The following is a 17,395-nucleotide window of genomic DNA, read 5'->3' as shown; positions in this document are numbered from 1 at the left end:
ATTGTACAGTTTGATCTTCTAATTAAGCCGCGCCATGGTCTTTATTGGATATTCATTTACTGTTGTTACTCTTCTTAATTCTTAGTTTGTGATTTAACTCTTCACGTAATTATTTGCAGATCAAGTAATCTGAAAAGTCTTGGACTTTCAATCTATGAACCAATGACGAACAAAGGAGTTATGAACGGGATCGCAAAATTTCCATTGCTTGAAACCCTCGAGGTCTTTCACTCATCGCTTAAACTGGATTTGAAAGCTATAGGCCACGTTTGCCCACAGCTAAAGACATTGAAGCTAAACTCCTTATGCTGCCCAGGGCCGGCCCATGGCAATTATGCCATAAGCCAGTTAGGCGACATGCCCCCTCTCGTCGAATGTGATGATGATGCTCTAGCAATCGCTGAAAGCATGCCCAAACTACGCCACCTCCAGCTTATGGGGAACGGACTAACCAATACAGGCTTGAATGTCATTCTCGACCGCTGTCCTCACCTGGAACACCTTGATGTACGCAAGTGTTTCAACATGAACCTTGTCGGGAATCTTGAGAAGCGATGTTTGGAGAGGATCAAAGAGTTGAGACGCCCCGGTGACTCAACCGCCGATTACCCATATAATATCGGTGTGTCAGTTATGCTTCAGATCATGATTTCATGCCGATTCTATCCGAGTCACAGGGTTGCTTCTTGATGGTCTTGTCAACTTATTAACTCGATCATGTCTCCTCTTTTCTCTATGATGCCAGTGACTATTATTGGTATTAGATACTGAATCTTTCTGAACAATGCAGAGAACATGTGGTTTTTGTTGGTTTTGTCAACTTATGAACTTGTTCATGTCTCCTCTTATTTTCTCTGTCCTTTTATTTCCTTCTTAACTTTTTAAGCTTTGAGCGCGTGATTGTAGCTCGCTAAATGCAGTGGTTTTTCATAAGTGGGTTTGTTAAGAAAGATCGGTTGTTTAGTTCTTACTTTACTTTCCTCTTTCATTTGTTTCTACTTTAAGCCGTCGTCTTCTTCGTCATTACCTCCGGCGATGAAGGAAAGAGGATATAGAAACTTGGCGGAGATACTGGAAAATGCTCAGAAAGTGTGTAGATCGTGGCGTGGAGTCGTCTTTAAAGACCCTTGGATGTGGCGGAGGATTGACTTAAGTAACCGCAGAAGCTCGATATCATGTGTCGTCACGCTGTTGATCGTAGCCAGGGAGGCTTGGTTGAGATCAACATTTGGAACTATGGTATAAAATCTTAGCATTAAAACCTAAAAAAATCAAATCGAATTATACTTTTACTTAAATAGAAAACGAGTACAAAAACATTAGCGCGTGAGTGTATTTGCCTAATTATACGTGGCATGAATTGTACTGTATACTACGATGACCAAATGTTGACTTAGAGACAAGCCGAAAGGTCCAAAACTACACATCACTTCTTATTCACAGATTTTTATCCTCAAAAATGACAACCTCCGCTTTTTCAAAAAAGAAAATGAAAACCTCCTCTCCGTCGCCGATGAAAGACGAAGAGCCAAGAAACTGGGCGGATCTTCCGTCGGAGTTGACGTCTTTGATCCTGATCCGTCTTAGCGTGGCTGATATTCTGAACAACGCTCAGAAGGTGTGCAGACCGTGGCGACGCATCTGTAAAGAACCTTCGATGTGGCGGAAAATCGACATGAGAAGCCTGATCAGAGATAGGGGAATGCTCGACCCCTTGGCTATCATGTGCCGTCACGCTGTTGATCGCAGCCAGGGTGGTTTGGTCAAAATCCACCTTGGGAACTTCGTCAACGATGATCTTCTCGACTACATCGCTGATAGGTTACCTATCTTCTCTCTATCCCTTACCATTCGCTATGTTTTAATTGTTTCATGGGAATCTCTCCAAATACTGTTTTGTTTAGAGAAATTGATGGCTTTAGACAAAAGATATGTGTCGATATATATATTTTTGAGTGAGGCAGAAATATCTGAAATGTGTTTGTTCCTTTTTTTTTCGTGAGAATTAGGGCAAAACTTTGTTCATCTATAATCGTTGATTATAAATAAAAATATTATGAACAAAGTTTTGCCCTAATCCTCATAATCGTTGATTATAAAAAAAAATATAGATCCCCATTTATAATCGTTGATTTTTATTTTTATTTTGTTTATCACTCGTGTTAATGAAACTCCACTTATCTTGTCTTTTTATTCCCTGTTACTGGATTTGCTATGAATGCACTTTGGATATTCAGTTACTCTTACTCGAGAATGTATGTCTTGCAACTTAAAGTTTTCTTATAATGTACTCTACGTCTGGTATGAATGCACTCATGTTTGCAACTCAACACTACAAGAAAAATGAGCATCAGTAACACACGAAAACTGCTACTAAAGGGATTTCGTAGCGAAACTACAAACGCTGTATAATGAGGAGCTACGGTAGACCCCCCCTTTACCGTAGCAGTTTTTACGCGCTATTGTAAATTGACCTATTATAGCGCTATTACTCAGCTATTTAATATTCTTAACTAGCGCTTTATTTTTGCTATTATGTTATTTTTAATAACAAATATTTCGTGCTGTGTAACTTGTAATGATAACACACTATATGTGCTGGTGGATATTATTAACTAGCGCTTCACTCGTGCTATTATGTTTGTTTTTATAGCAAATATTTTGTGATGTCTAACTTGTAATGATAACACATTATATGTGCCGGTGGATATTGTTTCGTGACATTTTGTTAATGCTTGTTAATGTTGCTGTAATGTATATTATTATGTGCTATATTTCAATTATTTGAAACCTATATTGCACAAAACATAGATTGCAAATTGATTCATAAATAAAATTAATATTAAATAAAACATACATTTTACAAAGAATCATTCTATCAAATACCCAAAAGATACAAAGGCTTGAATCACCAACCAAGTCATAAAGAAAAAAAAACGCAAGTACATTTCTTCACCAAACCAAGTCATAAAGAAACCGAGGCAGCTCTAGTAGATCTCCAACTCATACCATTTAATAGCAAACGCCATTCCATCAGCAGATCACCTTAGAGCCTTTGGCTTTGTGTGAACTCTCTATTTCTTCATAGAGTCACAACGCATATACAGAGACCAATAACAATTGCCATGCCTCAAGGATCTTGCTGAACTCAAGCTTGTCATCGTTCTTGACAGTTGTCAAACATGAACAACCTGAAATCAAGAAACTGAAATAACATAAGCAGACATACATATTTAACTAAGAGAGACACAAGCAAATCATTGTATTATTGTTTGTACAACATACAATGATATAAGAGCAGTGAAGAGTAACTTGTGGTCAGGACACATACAAGAATTACAACATTGCCTAATTGGTCCAATGAGATCAACTATATACAAAAGTAAACTGCAGATTTGACTACAAGCCATCAATAAACACAATGTATTAACTTAAAACAAACATACAGTTCACTAAAATCTAAGCTAGATTCACATAGAAGAAAGAGATCACTGCACCGTAAGACACATCATAGACATGAGCAAGCAATAATCAGAAATCCAAAGCACAAGTGGCCAAGTCCAAAGACGAGATATAACCTGAAAGAAGAGATTGCAAGCTTGTCGGCTTTTGCTTGGTCAATCACGCAGAGCGTGTGGAGGTACCTTGAGCATCTGATAAAGTCTCTGCTTATCTTCATCGTCACAGATCGAGCACCTCTCCTTCTAGCTGTCGGATGGAAGTCCTTGTTCTCGTGGTTTTGCTTAGGCTGAAAAAAAAATCAAAATTTTCAAGATACGAAAACCAAATCATAAGCATCAATAGCTAACTGCCGACGACCTCAGCCAAAAAGGACCTTACCCAACCACCGGAAATTGTCCAGATTTCGTTGATCCCGCCAAAGGAAGATCTAAGACACTGGATCTAACACCATAAGCTTAACCGACCACCGGAAGAGACGAATGTCGGAAAATTAGGGCTTATGATCTCTAATCAAATCAAAAGACTACGATCGATTTCAACAACGGCACCATTCTTCTTCTTCATCTTCTTCTTTGGTTCTCTCAGATTTGAGTCGGAGATGGCAATGAATGGTGAAGAACGGATGAGAGGTTGAAGAGAAAATGTTAATTTTGTTCTCGCCAAAGACTTAGTTAGATGAGATTACCTTAAACATGCAGCCGCCAAAGCTATTGAAAGGATGAGATCTCGCCACGTCATGTATCCGAGTATTACTTATTGATTAGATTGAGTAAATTAGATCCGATGAATGGCTGAGATCTCGCCACATCAGCAATCCGAGTGAAACATTATGATTGGCTTATTTTGTTTATAGGCATAAAAATGTGTTTTTACTATTTATATAATTTTTTAAAAATTAAATATTGATGAATTAATATGTTTATGAGTTATTTACATGATTATATAATTTTTTCGCAATTTAAAAAAAAAAAATTTGCAACGTTTTTAGAAATTTGAAGGTAACACATATGATTGTCTTAGAATACATGTACACTAATCTTCTTATTGTGTAAATCATATTGTTGAAACATATTAATGATGTTATAATTAATAAAATGATAGAATTCATTTATATTATAATAGTATACTTTATATCATTAATATTAGCTACTATTTAAGACACTAAACCCTAAACCCTAAACCCTAAACCCTAAACTATTTTTAAAAATGAATTTTATTTATGTTATTATTTGTTATAATTAATATTATTACTATTTCAAACAAATATAATCCAAAAACCTAAACCATACATTTCATACCCTAAACCCTATACCCTAAACCCTAAACCCTAAACTTTATACCCTAAACTCTTTAAAATTATAACTTTGTTATTATTTTTGTAATTATTAATATTATAATTAAATATTTATGTCTTTTTGAGATTTGGTTATATTTGTTTATATTTCCTTTTTTTTTTTAACTTTTCTTTTACAAAATTCTAAAATCATTTAAAAAATCTTAAAAAAATCTTTAAAATCATTTAACCTGAAACCTAAAGTACATGCCTTAAAATAATTAATTCAATTTTTTCCAAATAAAATGTTTTAAGTATGTGTTTTTGTGTTTAATATATTTTTGCCAAGAGATAACATATAATTAGTAACATGAGAAAACAAAGTCAAGTACATGTAATAAAAGAAAACACAAAGTGTTCGACACTTAAAACAACAAATTGTTCGACATAAAGGGAAAAAACTTAGTACTTAAGAAGTTTCAGAGATAGACTATCTTGTCATTAGGCCAAGCAACAGTTGCCTTGTGCATCTACGATGAATTGCACTTCTGAATTTGGCCTCCACACTTTAGCATTGTCAATCATTGAAACATCAACCCAGACCTTGCAAGCATTTGGTCCTAAGGGTCTGTTATGGACTGTCTCTCTCCTCTCCCCATGATTAAACCAACATGGATTCCTTTTGTACTTCAAATCCATACCTCTCATCACAAGATGATCCACTACAGTATCTATCAGCCAATGGCAAACATTATGACAATCGACACATGGACAGAGAATCTCTGCAGGATTACCCATACTACTTGATGCTCCATACACAAAATTCTTTGCTCCAGCCTCATACTCAAGACTATTCCTAAGATAATAATTTAAGAAAAAAAAACTAAGTTCAGAATCACTATAAATGAAACCATCTATGAAAATATCAGAGAGATGCATACCTTGGAAGCCAAGCCCATGCTTTGTCCATATTAGACCAATACGACCCAATCTCCCCACCAATTTATACATACATTATCATAATAACTTTAATGATCAGACACTCACATCATAAACCAAATGTATAACAAAAAGGTAAAGAAATATCATCTTACACAAGTAAAAGAACAAGGTAGGAACGGACAAGAAGTTTGAAGATTAGGAATCAAGATCCTGCAAACAAAAAGACGACATGGATTATCAGAATCATTACAACACAACTCATCTTTAATTGAACAGCTACAAAGCCGTAAATACCTTGTAGTTCTTGTATTGAACAGCTACAGAGCCGCAAATACAGATCCGCAAATCCAACTACAATTCACAATTACAAGTCAACAAAATATCATCAGCAACTGGTAATGACCAGAGAGCATAAGGAAAAATCGCAATAAGCTTAGAAAACTAGAGACACACAAATTGATTTTTATGTTCTTTACAATTACAAACTTTTCCAAATCTATGCATCACACAATCAAGACAGTAAATAAAAACTTATATAAAGCCGATTCTCTAGCATTATTTACTAGATTTGCTAGAGTCTTTGACTTCTAAACAACAATCAAACAAAACTGAGTCAATTCGATCCAATTCTTTTTTATACAAAAGATTATACTCACAAAAGCTAGCTAGGAAACCAAATTAGCTTCATACAGAATCTAAACGCAGACAAAAACACAACAAAAACACCACAAAACGCAGACAAAAATCCAGAGCTAGTTTCAAATTGTTAGGACTCGTTTAAACATAACAAGGTTGTTTCATCATAACTCAGTTAACAACTTCATAGTATTGATTGAAAGAAATACAAAGCAGCTCAAAAATAAAATGTCAGTATAGTGTTCAAAGAACATGTAGATAAAACAAGTTACAAAACAATGTATATCGATCATAGTACAATCTTGGAGAGCAAAATGTTCCATTACTAATCGATAAGACAAGTTACAAAACAATGAAGAATCAGTTCAAATCTAGAAAATACAAGAGAAGCAAACAGTTTCAGAAGAGAGAAAATCAGAGCAAACGAGCAAAACTCAAATTTCACTTAAACTAAATCCTCAAATTCCTAAATCCCCAAATTCTAAATCCTCAAATCCCTAAATCGACCAAACCCAAACGCCATTAACGTTAACAGTCGTCATCTCACAGCTCTCTCTCTCTCAGATATCTCTACAAATCAAGAACAATTTGTGATTAAGTGGGATTTACCTTCGATTTAGTGGGATTCACAAACAGAGAAGCTCGATTAGGTTGAAATTTTTGCTTAAATTAAACTACAAAAGAGAAGCTCGATTGGGTCGCAAACAAGAGACAAGGAGGAGGAGCAAGCAAAGATAAGGAAGAGGAGCTCGATTGGGTCGCATAGAAGGAAAATGGGCGAGCAAAGAGATGTCAGATTAGGGTTCTTTCTGAGATTTGTGTTGGAACTAGAGAGCAAAGAGGAGCGAGCAAAGAGTTCTGAGCTTAGGGTTTGATCAAAGAGGAGGCAAAAGGGAAAACCCCAAAATTGTTTCTAAGGTAAAATCGAAGAAAGAAGAGGCAAAGAGGAAAACCCCCAAAAAAAATTCTAAGTGTAGCGCCAATTGGGAAAAATTATACCGCCTAACCCTATGATAACGTTTTAGAGATGCTGTGCTCTGAGAGTTCATGCAATGGGTATTCAGATTTCACAATGGAATCAAACAATTTGAGATTGAATCTGAAATTTTGGAGAAAGCTTTTTTTGTTTTGTTTTTTGAGCTAAGTGTTAAAAGACAAGACTTTTAGTCTTTTACTATTGAGAAAGCGAGACTTTTTTGGTTGGGGTGGGAAAACCCAATTTTTTTACCTCCAAAATTATACCTTTCCCCGCTATAATACTGAGTTAAGTTCCCGCTTAATGAAAACTATATCCTAGCGTTAATATAGTGCTGCGAAATACTTGCAATCCGATTTTGATACTTTTAGTAGCAGTTCGTAAATTAGCGCTACAAATGACTGCTACGAATGCTCATATTTCTTGTAGTGCAATGTTCATGCCTTTATAATATTTTAGGAGTAAAAAAAAAATCCGTTTTATTTTGAAGTCACTGTTGATATGATGATGTTATAATAGTCCTTAGTTCTCACATTGTTCGATCGAGTCTTGATTTGTTTCACATCGTTACTGTCATATCATACATAATTACTTCTCCTTTGTCATGGTTAATAATGAAAACAGGTAGTTAGGTTATTAGCATTATAAGAAGATTAAGAACTTATACAATTCTTATCATAGACTTGCTTAATGCATCTTTAGAGTTTGATCTTTTAGGTCCCAATTGAAACAAATGGTTTGCTCTTCTGTGCTCTTCTTATTTACATGCTTCTGAGTTGATTAGTACTATGAAAATTTCTTATGTTCTTTTTTTTTATTATTCTTCTTCGTATCGTTTATGATGTAATTCGACACACGCGCGATTATATATTTGTAGATCAAGGAATCTGAGAAGTCTTGGACTTGCAATGTGCTTTCCAAGGGTGACGAGGCCAGGACTTGTGAACGCAATCTCAAAAATTCCATTGCTTGAAACCCTCGAGGTCTCACACTCATGTTTAAAACTGAGTTTGGAAGATATAGGCCACGCTTTCCCACAACTAAAGACATTGAAGTTAAACTCCTCAGGGGTTTCTAGAACTCTCGCAATGATGATGATTATGCCCTAGAAATCGCTGAAAGCATGCCAGAACTACGCCACCTCCACCTTTATGGGAACAACCTAAGTGACACACGCTTGTATGCCATTCTTGATGGTTGTCCTCACCTGGAACGAGTGTTTACAAACGTGCTTCCAGCTTAAACTTGTCGGAGATTTGGAAGATGTTTTGAGAGGATCAAATACTTTAGACACATCAAATCATGACTCAACCTTTGATCACCCATTTGATATCACTTTTGTCAATGACTTGGACAACATTGAGGTTTACTATGACTTTTATCGGGACTAGATATTATATATCTCTTTGAACACAAGTTGCTTTTTATGGTCATGTCAGTATGTCACATTATGAACTTGTTCATGTCTCCTCTAGTCCTCTTTTCTCTATGTTGGTTTGGTAGTGTTTCAAAGTCCCTTATTTTCTTTGTACATTTTAAGTTTGTAGTGCGTGATTGTAACTCGCGTACGATGCAGAAATTGTTTCTTAAGAAAATGTTTTCACAAAACACACTTTTTAAAGTGTTTCTTCTGACTTTTGGACAAAATCAAAATGAGTTCTCATGGATTAGCCAAATAGTATATTATTTTGACCAAAATACATTTTTAACTAAATGAACACAACTATTCTCTCATTTTCTTCTAGCTATTCGTTTGATTAATAGGAAAAGTAGAAAAGGAGTATAAGATGATAGGAGAAGTAGAAAAGGAGTATGAGATGATCATGAAAAGGACAATACAGAGTATTTGTGTTTTGACTGTTAATCCAAATACCACCACCTCAGTGATAAATCAGGTGAGTAGCTATTCATTGTGTGTATCGATATTCGATTCTTCATCCATTTTAGTACCTCCACTCCCTTGTAAGATCTCAACTTATCAATTTGAGTTGTACCTAATGTTTTCATTTTTTGATTTTTGATTCCCGTGTAGTGTACATGTATATATATGTGTGAAAAAAAAACCAAATAGGTAGTCAAAAGTCTATGTGTTCTTGTATTCATCAGTCTCTTGATTTGAAGAGAGGGACCGAATTATACAAAATTCTTGAAAACTTGAAACTGATGAAACGTTTTTGAAGCCATGTTGCAATAACTAGTCCCTTTGCTTGTTCTCACATAGACAAGTCTTGTTTTGTTTAACAGTCACTCTCACCACACTTACTTTGTCACTGTCATCTCCACTTGTAGAACTCTTAGAAACTTTAGACACTTGTCTCTTGTACATTGGTTCAATTTTATTTTTACAACTCAAATTTAATTATATAACTAAATTATAAATATTAATTTGGTTTGAGAGACACTTTGGGTTTCTCATGAATAGAGATGATCTTATGTCTCATATGTACTAGTTAACCCAATTTAAACAATATATTAATTGTTCATATATATCACTTGATTCCTAAGTTGTTAAATTGTTATATGCTTGTAAGTTGATAACTGATCAATATTATCAACTATGTAAAAATATTCTTTTGAAGTTATTTTGAACTTGTTTGAGCGCGTGTTGACTTCACAGGATGCGTTTTGAAATCAAAATGCAATATTAACATCTATTACATATTTTATTCATTCACCTTTAACTATTTATTCATCTAACTAACCACATTTATGATTTATCCATTATTTAATTCTATCAAATTTAACATATATAAACAGTAAGCAACAACGACTAATAATAAAACATTAACAAAATCAAACCGAATTTGTTTAATTTAAATTTAAATTTTATTGGGTAAGTTTGAATTTGTTCTTTCTAGATTACAATGTAACTTTTATTTGGTATAAAATCTTTAAAACAAAACAAAAATCAAACCGAATTATTTTTGTACTTAAATAGAAACGAGTTCAAGATTTGGTCATGACAATATCAGTGGTGTGAGCGCGTGTATTTGCTAAAAATCAAGCAAACATTAGCGCGTGGGTGTAGTTGCCCTAATTATACGTGGCATGAATTGTATCGTATACTACGACGGCCAAATTTTTGACTTATTTAAAGACGGAAGCCGTAAGGTCCGAAACTACACTTCACTTCTTATTGACTGATTTTTTGACCTAATTTTATCCTCAAAAATGACGATCTCCGCTGTTTCAAAAAAGAAAAGGAGAACCTCCTCTACGTCGCAGATGAAAGACGAAGAGGCAAGAAACTGGGCGGATCTTCCGTCGGAGTTGACGTATTTGATCCTGATCCGTCTTAGCGGAATTGATATACTGGACAACGCTCAGAAGGTGTGCAGGCAGTGGCGATGCGTATGTAAAGACCCTTCGATGTGGCAGAAAATCGACATGAGAAGCCGGATCAGAAACGAGAGAATGCTCGACCGCTTAGCTAGCATGTGCCGTCACGCCGTTGATCGCAGCCAGGGTGGTTTGGTCGAAATCCACGTTGGGAGCTTCGCCAGTGATGATCTCCTCGACTACATCGCAGATAGGTTACCTATCTTCTCTCTATCTCTTAGTTACCACTCGTACGCACTCTACGTTTGAGTTGTTTCATGGGAATCTCCAAATGCTGTTTTATTTAGAGAAATTGATGGCTTTAGACACAAAATATGTGTCGGTATATATTTTGAGTGAGAAAATAATATCTGAAGTTTGTTTGTTCCTTTTTCTCGTGAGGATTAGGGCAATAATAATATCGTTCGTTGATTTATATTTTTTTGTTTATCACGATTTAATTGAAACTCTACTCTTGTCTTTTTTTTCTTTTTTTTTCTTAATACTGGATCTGCTATGAATGAACTTTGGATATTCAATTACTCTTACTCGAGAATTTATGTCTTGCAACTTAAAGTTTTCTTTTAATATACTCTACCTTAGGGAATCCTATCACAGGATAACAATGTTGATGCCTTTATAATGTTTTACAAGTCAAAAAGTTTTATTTGAAGTGACTTTATATGACGCTGTTATAATAATCCTTTTAGTTCTCACATTGCTCGATCGAGTCTTGTTTTTGTTTCACACCGTTACCGTCATCATACTTAATTACTTGTCCTTTGACATGGTTAATGAAACAGGTAGTTATTAGGTACTAACTTAACCATTTACCAAAAAAAAAAAAAAAAAGTGGTTAGGTAGTTATTACTTATTAGCATTATAAGAAGATTATAAGCTTGTACCACTCTTATCATATCATTAGAGTTTGAACTTTTAGGTCCCAATTGAACAAATGGTTTTCTCTTCTTATTTACTATTTGCAGATCAAGGAATCTGAGAAGTCTTGGACTTGGAATGTGCTTTCCAAGGGCGACGAACCCAGGACTTGTGGACACAATCACAAAACTTCCATTGCTTGAAACCCTCGAGGTCTCACACTCATGTTTAATTCTGGATTTCAAAGCTATAGGTCAGGCTTGCCCACAGCTAAAGACATTCAAGTTAAACTCCTCAGGGCGTTTCTGGAGCTCTCGCAACTTTCGCAACTCTCGCAATGATGATTATTATGCCCTAGAAATCGCTGAAAGCATGCCAGAACTACGCCACCTCTACCTTTATGGGAACAAACTAAGTGACATAGGCTTGAACGCCATTCTTAACGGTTGTCCTCACCTGGAACACCTCGAGTTACATAAGTGTTTCAAGCTTAAACTTGTCGGAGATCTGGAGAAGCGATGTTATGAGAGGATCAAATATTTTAGACACACCAATAAATGAGTCAACCTTTGATCACCCATTTGCTATCACTTTTTTCAATGACTTGGACAACATTGAGATTTTACTATGACCTTAATTAGTGAATCTCTCTAAACACAGGTTGCTTTTGATTGTCATTTCAAATTATGAAGTATGAACTCTTTAGTTTTCTCTATGTTATAGTTTCAAAGTTTTTATTTCGTTTAAGCTTTTAGCGTGTGATTTGTTTTATTATGAATAATGATGATCGATTGGGTTTAATTATGGGCCTAGCCCAAAACATTATTTTTATTATTGTACTTTATGGCCCGAACTAATATCGTAAATATGTATCACTATGAGGACCTAATTGTAATTTAGCAACGGAAACAAAAATTTTGAAACCACAGTTACTTTCTTCTTCTTCTCTGTAGCCGTTTTCATTTGTTTCTCCTTCGCCACCGTCTTCTTGTCTTTACCTCCGGCGATGGAGGACGGAGATTATAGAAACTGGGCTGAGCTTCCAGCAGAACTGACGTCATCGATCCTTCTCCGACTTGGCGTGGTTGAGATACTCGAAAATGCTCAGAAAGTGTGCAGATCGTGGCGTCGCGTCTGTAAAGATCCTTCGATGTGGCGGAAGATTGTCATAGACAACAGTGGAAATAGGGATATCTTCAAGTACGACCTCGATTCCATGTGCCGTCACGCCGTTGATCGTAGCCAGGGCGGTTTGCTTGAGATTGACATTGAGTACTTTGGTACTGATAAACTCCTCGATTACATCGCCGATAGGTTCTCTCTCTCTCTCTTCTCCATGTAACTCAAAATCTCTCGAATTATGGTTTTCTTCAAGAGGAATTTTCGAATTTTTATTAGAGCACTGATGTTGATTTGATTTCAGTCGTTGTATAGGGGTTATGCTAGTTCTAGGGTTTAGAACAGATTTTGAGAATTGGGGAAATTTTTGTTAACTTATGATTGTGTTTGGAGGATTCTGTGTCACTCTTTCTTTATACTGAGTCTCTGATGAATGCACTTTTTGACATTTGAGTTGCTTGGTAATATCTTGAATCATTGTTTTGTTAATTTAGTGTTCGTAATAGGGTTAAATGTTTTGGTTTCTTCGACATTGTCCTTTTCACGTTTGTGAATGTTATTCCTTTTGTTCTTTGGATTTGAAGTAGAAAATATCCACTTGATTCTCATATTTTTCTGCTTTGGAGGTCTAAATCTTTGGCTTCTGGTTCTTCATGTGCTATAAATGAAAGATCTTTTGCATCTTTGTCTTTCTTCTTCTCTATCTTAGATTATTTTTCTAACTTTTACTCACAATTATTTGCAGTTCTAGTAACCTGAGAAGCCTTAGACTTGTAAGATGCCATCAAATAACAGATAAGGGAGTTGCCGAAGCAGTTGTGAAACTTCCATTGCTTGAAGACCTCGAGGTTTCATACTGCTCATTTTCAGGAGAGTGTCTGAGTGTTGTAGGCCAGTCTTGTCCACATCTGACGACATTGAAGCTAAACCGCCGACCTCGCGTCGAGTTTGTAATAAATATGCGTGATCATAATGCCATAGCAATTGCAGAAAGCATGCCTGAGTTACGCCACCTTCAGCTTTTAGGGAACGCACTAACTAACACTGGCTTGAACGCCATTCTTGACAGTTGTACTCACCTGGACCATCTTGATTTACGCCAGTGTTACAATATTAACCTTGTCGAAGATTTCATGAAGCAATGTGTTGAAAGGATCAAATATTTGAGATGCCCCAATGACTCAATCGCTGATTGCTCAACCGAAACCAGCTTTCTTGATATCGATTCAGATGATGGCTTTCCCTATATGTATGGTGGCTATGACATGATGGGCGGCTATGACATTATGGGCAGCTACGACATGATGGGCGGGTATGACATTATGGGCAGCTACGACATGATGGGCGGATATGACATTATGGGCGGCTATGACTCAGGTATCAGGGACTATCGTTGGGAGTAGATATTGATTTTTTCTTAACAATGCAGAGACAGGTTGTCTTTGCTGTGCTTGTCAAGTTCAGTGGCAAGTGGTTGTGACTTATGAACTCGTCCGTGTCTTCTTTTTCTCTATGTTTGTCGATTTTAAATTAAAGACGGAACCGAAAGATCTTATTTATTTTGACATTTTTGATCCTCAGAAACTGCTTCCTCCTCTTGGTCGTCGACGTCTACTTCCGTTTCTTCGCTGGTGAAAGATGAAGAGGTGAGAAATTGGGCAGAACTTCCACCGGAACTGACATCGTCGATCCTTGGCCGGCTTGGCACGATTGATATACTGGAAAATGCTCAAAAAGTGTGCAGATCGTGGCGTCGCGTTTGTAAAGACCCCTCGATGTGGCGGAAGATTGACATGGACAACCTCGGAGACTTGGGAGCCATGGGGTACGATCTTGAGATCATGTGTCGTCATGCAGTGGATCGTAGCCAGGGCGGCTTGGTTGAGATTGACATTTGGTACTTTGGTACTGATGAGCTCCTCAATTACATTGCCGACAGGTTCTATCTCTCTCTCTCTCTCTCTCTATTCATATGACTCAAAACCACGCCTATGTTTGTTTTCTTAAGGGAAATTTTGATCTCCTTAAGAGAAATTTGATTTCACTCGTTGAATAGGGTATGTCAATTTGAAGGTTAGATGTGAAAGATCTTAGTAGTTTCAGTGAGTGGGAATACCTTCTGTTCTTTTTACTTGTGAGAATTGGGAAATTATTGTTATTTTATGATGTGTTTCTAGAATTATTGTGTCGATCTTTTCAACTAGAAATCAATTTGTTAAATCAGTTCTCAATTCAGGTTTGTGACTGTTAATCCCTTGCTCTTCCATTTTGGAGTAGAAAATATCCACTTGATTCTAACATTGTTATGTTTCTGAGGTCTAAATGATTGGCTTCAGGTACTCCGTGTGCTATAAATAAAGATCTTTTGCATCTTTGTTGTCTTTCTTCTCTATCTTGGATTATGCTTTTAACCTTTTACCAACAATTATTTGCAGGTCGAGTAATCTGAGAACCCTTAGACTTATAATGTGCTATCCAATAGCAGACGAGGGATTTATCGAAGCAGTTGTGAAGCTTCCATTGATTGAATACCTCGAGCTTTCACACTGCTCCTTGTCAGGAGAGTCTCTGAAAGTTGTAGGCCAGTCTTGTCCAAATCTGAAGACATTGAAGCTAAACTCCGAGCCTGACCCTAAATTTAATGATGATGAGTTTAATAATGAAGAAGCTCTAGCAATCGCAGAAAGCATGCCAGAGCTACGCCACCTCCAGCTGTTTGGGAACATACTAACCAATGTGGGATTGAACGCCATTCTTGACGGTTGTCCTCACCTTGAGCACCTTGATCTACGCAAATGTTCCAACGTTGATCTTACTGGGGATCTAGAGAAGCGATGCGTTGAGAGGATCAAAGATTTGAAACGCCCTACTGACTCAACCGCTGGTCACCCATATGGTAGAATTACAGTTGATGTCCGCTATGATGCCAGCGACTATTATTGGTAGTAGATATTGAATCTTTCGGAACAATGAAGAAAACATGTTGCTTTTTTGGTCTTGTCAACTTATGAACTCGTTTATGACATTTCTTTTCTCTATGTCTCAGTGTCCTTTTGAACTTCAAAAAAATGCTTTGAGTGCGTGATTGCTACTCCAAGAACAATGCGATGGGGCTTTTTTTGCTGTGGGTATAATTTAATTATAGGCCTAGGCCCAAGATTAAAGTAAGCTTGGCCCAAATTTATTTCGTAATTATGTGATACCATAAGGACCTAATTGAAAATTCTTGAAAACGACTTCACTCTCTTTATTTAGTGGTTTCTGACAAATTCGATACTTAAAAATGGCTTCTTCGTCTTTACCTCCGGCGATGGAGGTCGGAGAATCTAGAAATTGGACGGAGCTTCCACCGGAACTGACGTCATTGATACTGCACCGTCTTGGCGCGATTGAGATACTTGAAAACGCTCAGAAAGTTTGCAGATCGTGGCGCCGCGTTTGTAAAGACCCATCGATGTGGCGTAAAATCGACATGCATAACCTCGGAGATTTGGAAGACATGGAATTCAACCTCGATATCATGTGTCGTCACGCTGTTGATCGTAGCCAGGGAGGCCTGGTTGAGATCGATATATGGTATTTCGGTACTGATGGTCTCCTCAATTACATCGCCGATAGGTTCTCTTCTCTCTCCCTGTGACTTAAAATCTCAAATGGATTTTTGATTCCTTGTTTAGAGAACTGGGATTGATTTGATTTCAATAGTTGTATGGGGTTATGTTAGTTCTAGGGTTAGAACATATTTTGGTTGTCAAGTTACTATCTCTTGTGAGAATTTGGGGCTTATGATTGTGTTGTGTTACACTGTCTCAAAATTCTCTCTTGGACTAGTAAATAGTCATAAGATTGTTATGCTTCTGAGGTCTAAATGGTTAGGTTCAGGTTTTTTGGGATGATAGAAAAAAAAGATTATCATTCGTCTTCTCTATCTTAGATGTTGTTTTTAATTTGTTTTACGCATAATTATTTGCAGGTCGAGTAATCTGAGAAGCCTTAGACTGACAAGGTGCTCTCAAATTACGGACGATGGACTTGTCGAAGCAGTTTTGAAACTTCCACTGCTTGAAGACCTCGAGTTGTCATACTGCTCATTGTCAGGAGTGTCTCTGAAAGTTCTAGGCCAGTCTTGTCCAAATATGAAGATATTGAAGTTAAAGAGCTATCCTCAAAAAGAGAATGACGATGATGCTCTAGCGATTGCTGAAACAATGCCTAAACTTCGCCATCTCCAGCTTTTTGGGAACGGATTATCAGACACCGGCTTAAACGCCATTCTTGACAGTTGTCTAAACCTGGAACATCTTGATTTACGCCGGTGTTTCAATGTTAATCTTATTGGGGATCTGCAGAAGCGGTGTTCTGAGAGGGTCAAAGTTGTGAGACACCCTAATGACTCGACTCATGATATCGACATTGGTTCATCAGAAGACGAATACCCTTATGGCTTCTCTGATATCGATCTCATGTCAGATGATACTGAGTTTGATGATTACTATGACCTCACAGGTGCTAGTGACTATTCTGACTATGACCAGTTTGATTACTATGATGACATGCTTATCTAGAGGCATCGGTTTTGTGCAGGTGAAATTTTTCGAACTTGTTCATGACTTCTTTTAAGTAAGCTCATAGTTTCAATGGACTTTAATGTGTCCTTGTGGTATGTAACCCGTTTGTAATGATGTCTTTAGTTAGCTGTTTCCTCTCTACAATTTCTAAACTCAGAAAAGCTTCAAAGATGGTGATTGTTTCATCTTCCTTTGACTAAAATAATTGAGTTTATTCTGCAA

General features: G+C 36.6%; 4 protein-coding genes and 1 pseudogene across 5 annotated transcripts in view; all 5 read left to right on the top strand.

The window, feature by feature from the left end:
* Positions 1 to 933, top strand: part of LOC9310914 (putative F-box protein At4g05475) — a 5,542-nt gene extending 4,609 nt beyond the window's left edge. For both annotated transcript variants that reach the window (XM_021020784.1, XM_002874800.2), the window contains exon 2: positions 120 to 933. In XM_021020784.1, coding sequence (XP_020876443.1) covers positions 120 to 690 — 571 coding nt within the window. In that variant the 3' untranslated portion in view covers positions 691 to 933. The remainder of the gene's footprint in view (positions 1 to 119) is intronic.
* Positions 934 to 1,464: 531 nt separating this feature from the next.
* On the top strand, positions 1,465 to 8,766 carry LOC9308829 (annotated as a pseudogene).
* Positions 8,767 to 10,270: 1,504 nt separating this feature from the next.
* Positions 10,271 to 12,223, top strand: LOC9310911 (putative F-box/LRR-repeat protein 21). Its single transcript, XM_002874798.2, has 2 exons — positions 10,271 to 10,822; positions 11,594 to 12,223. The coding sequence occupies exons 1-2, from the start codon at positions 10,461 to 10,463 to the stop codon at positions 12,045 to 12,047; spliced, it is 816 nt and encodes a 271-aa protein (XP_002874844.1). The 5' UTR covers positions 10,271 to 10,460; the 3' UTR covers positions 12,048 to 12,223.
* Positions 12,224 to 12,424: 201 nt separating this feature from the next.
* On the top strand, positions 12,425 to 15,690 carry LOC9310910 (putative F-box/LRR-repeat protein 23). The gene is made up of 4 exons (XM_021020726.1): positions 12,425 to 12,800; positions 13,351 to 13,982; positions 14,187 to 14,544; positions 15,041 to 15,690. Exons 1-4 carry the CDS (start codon positions 12,493 to 12,495, stop codon positions 15,549 to 15,551), a joined length of 1,809 nt encoding a protein of 602 aa, XP_020876385.1. The 5' UTR covers positions 12,425 to 12,492; the 3' UTR covers positions 15,552 to 15,690.
* Positions 15,691 to 15,863: 173 nt separating this feature from the next.
* On the top strand, positions 15,864 to 17,395 carry LOC9308828 (F-box protein SKIP19). Its single transcript, XM_002874796.2, has 2 exons — positions 15,864 to 16,223; positions 16,579 to 17,395. The coding sequence occupies exons 1-2, from the start codon at positions 15,889 to 15,891 to the stop codon at positions 17,168 to 17,170; spliced, it is 927 nt and encodes a 308-aa protein (XP_002874842.1). The 5' UTR covers positions 15,864 to 15,888; the 3' UTR covers positions 17,171 to 17,395.

This window comes from Arabidopsis lyrata (assembly GCF_000004255.2).
Source record: "Arabidopsis lyrata subsp. lyrata unplaced genomic scaffold ARALYscaffold_6, whole genome shotgun sequence".
In the NCBI taxonomy this organism is placed as follows: Eukaryota; Viridiplantae; Streptophyta; class Magnoliopsida; order Brassicales; family Brassicaceae; genus Arabidopsis; species Arabidopsis lyrata.
The sequence above is the reverse complement of the archived record's forward strand: the minus strand, read 5'-3'. Positions and strand labels throughout refer to the sequence as shown.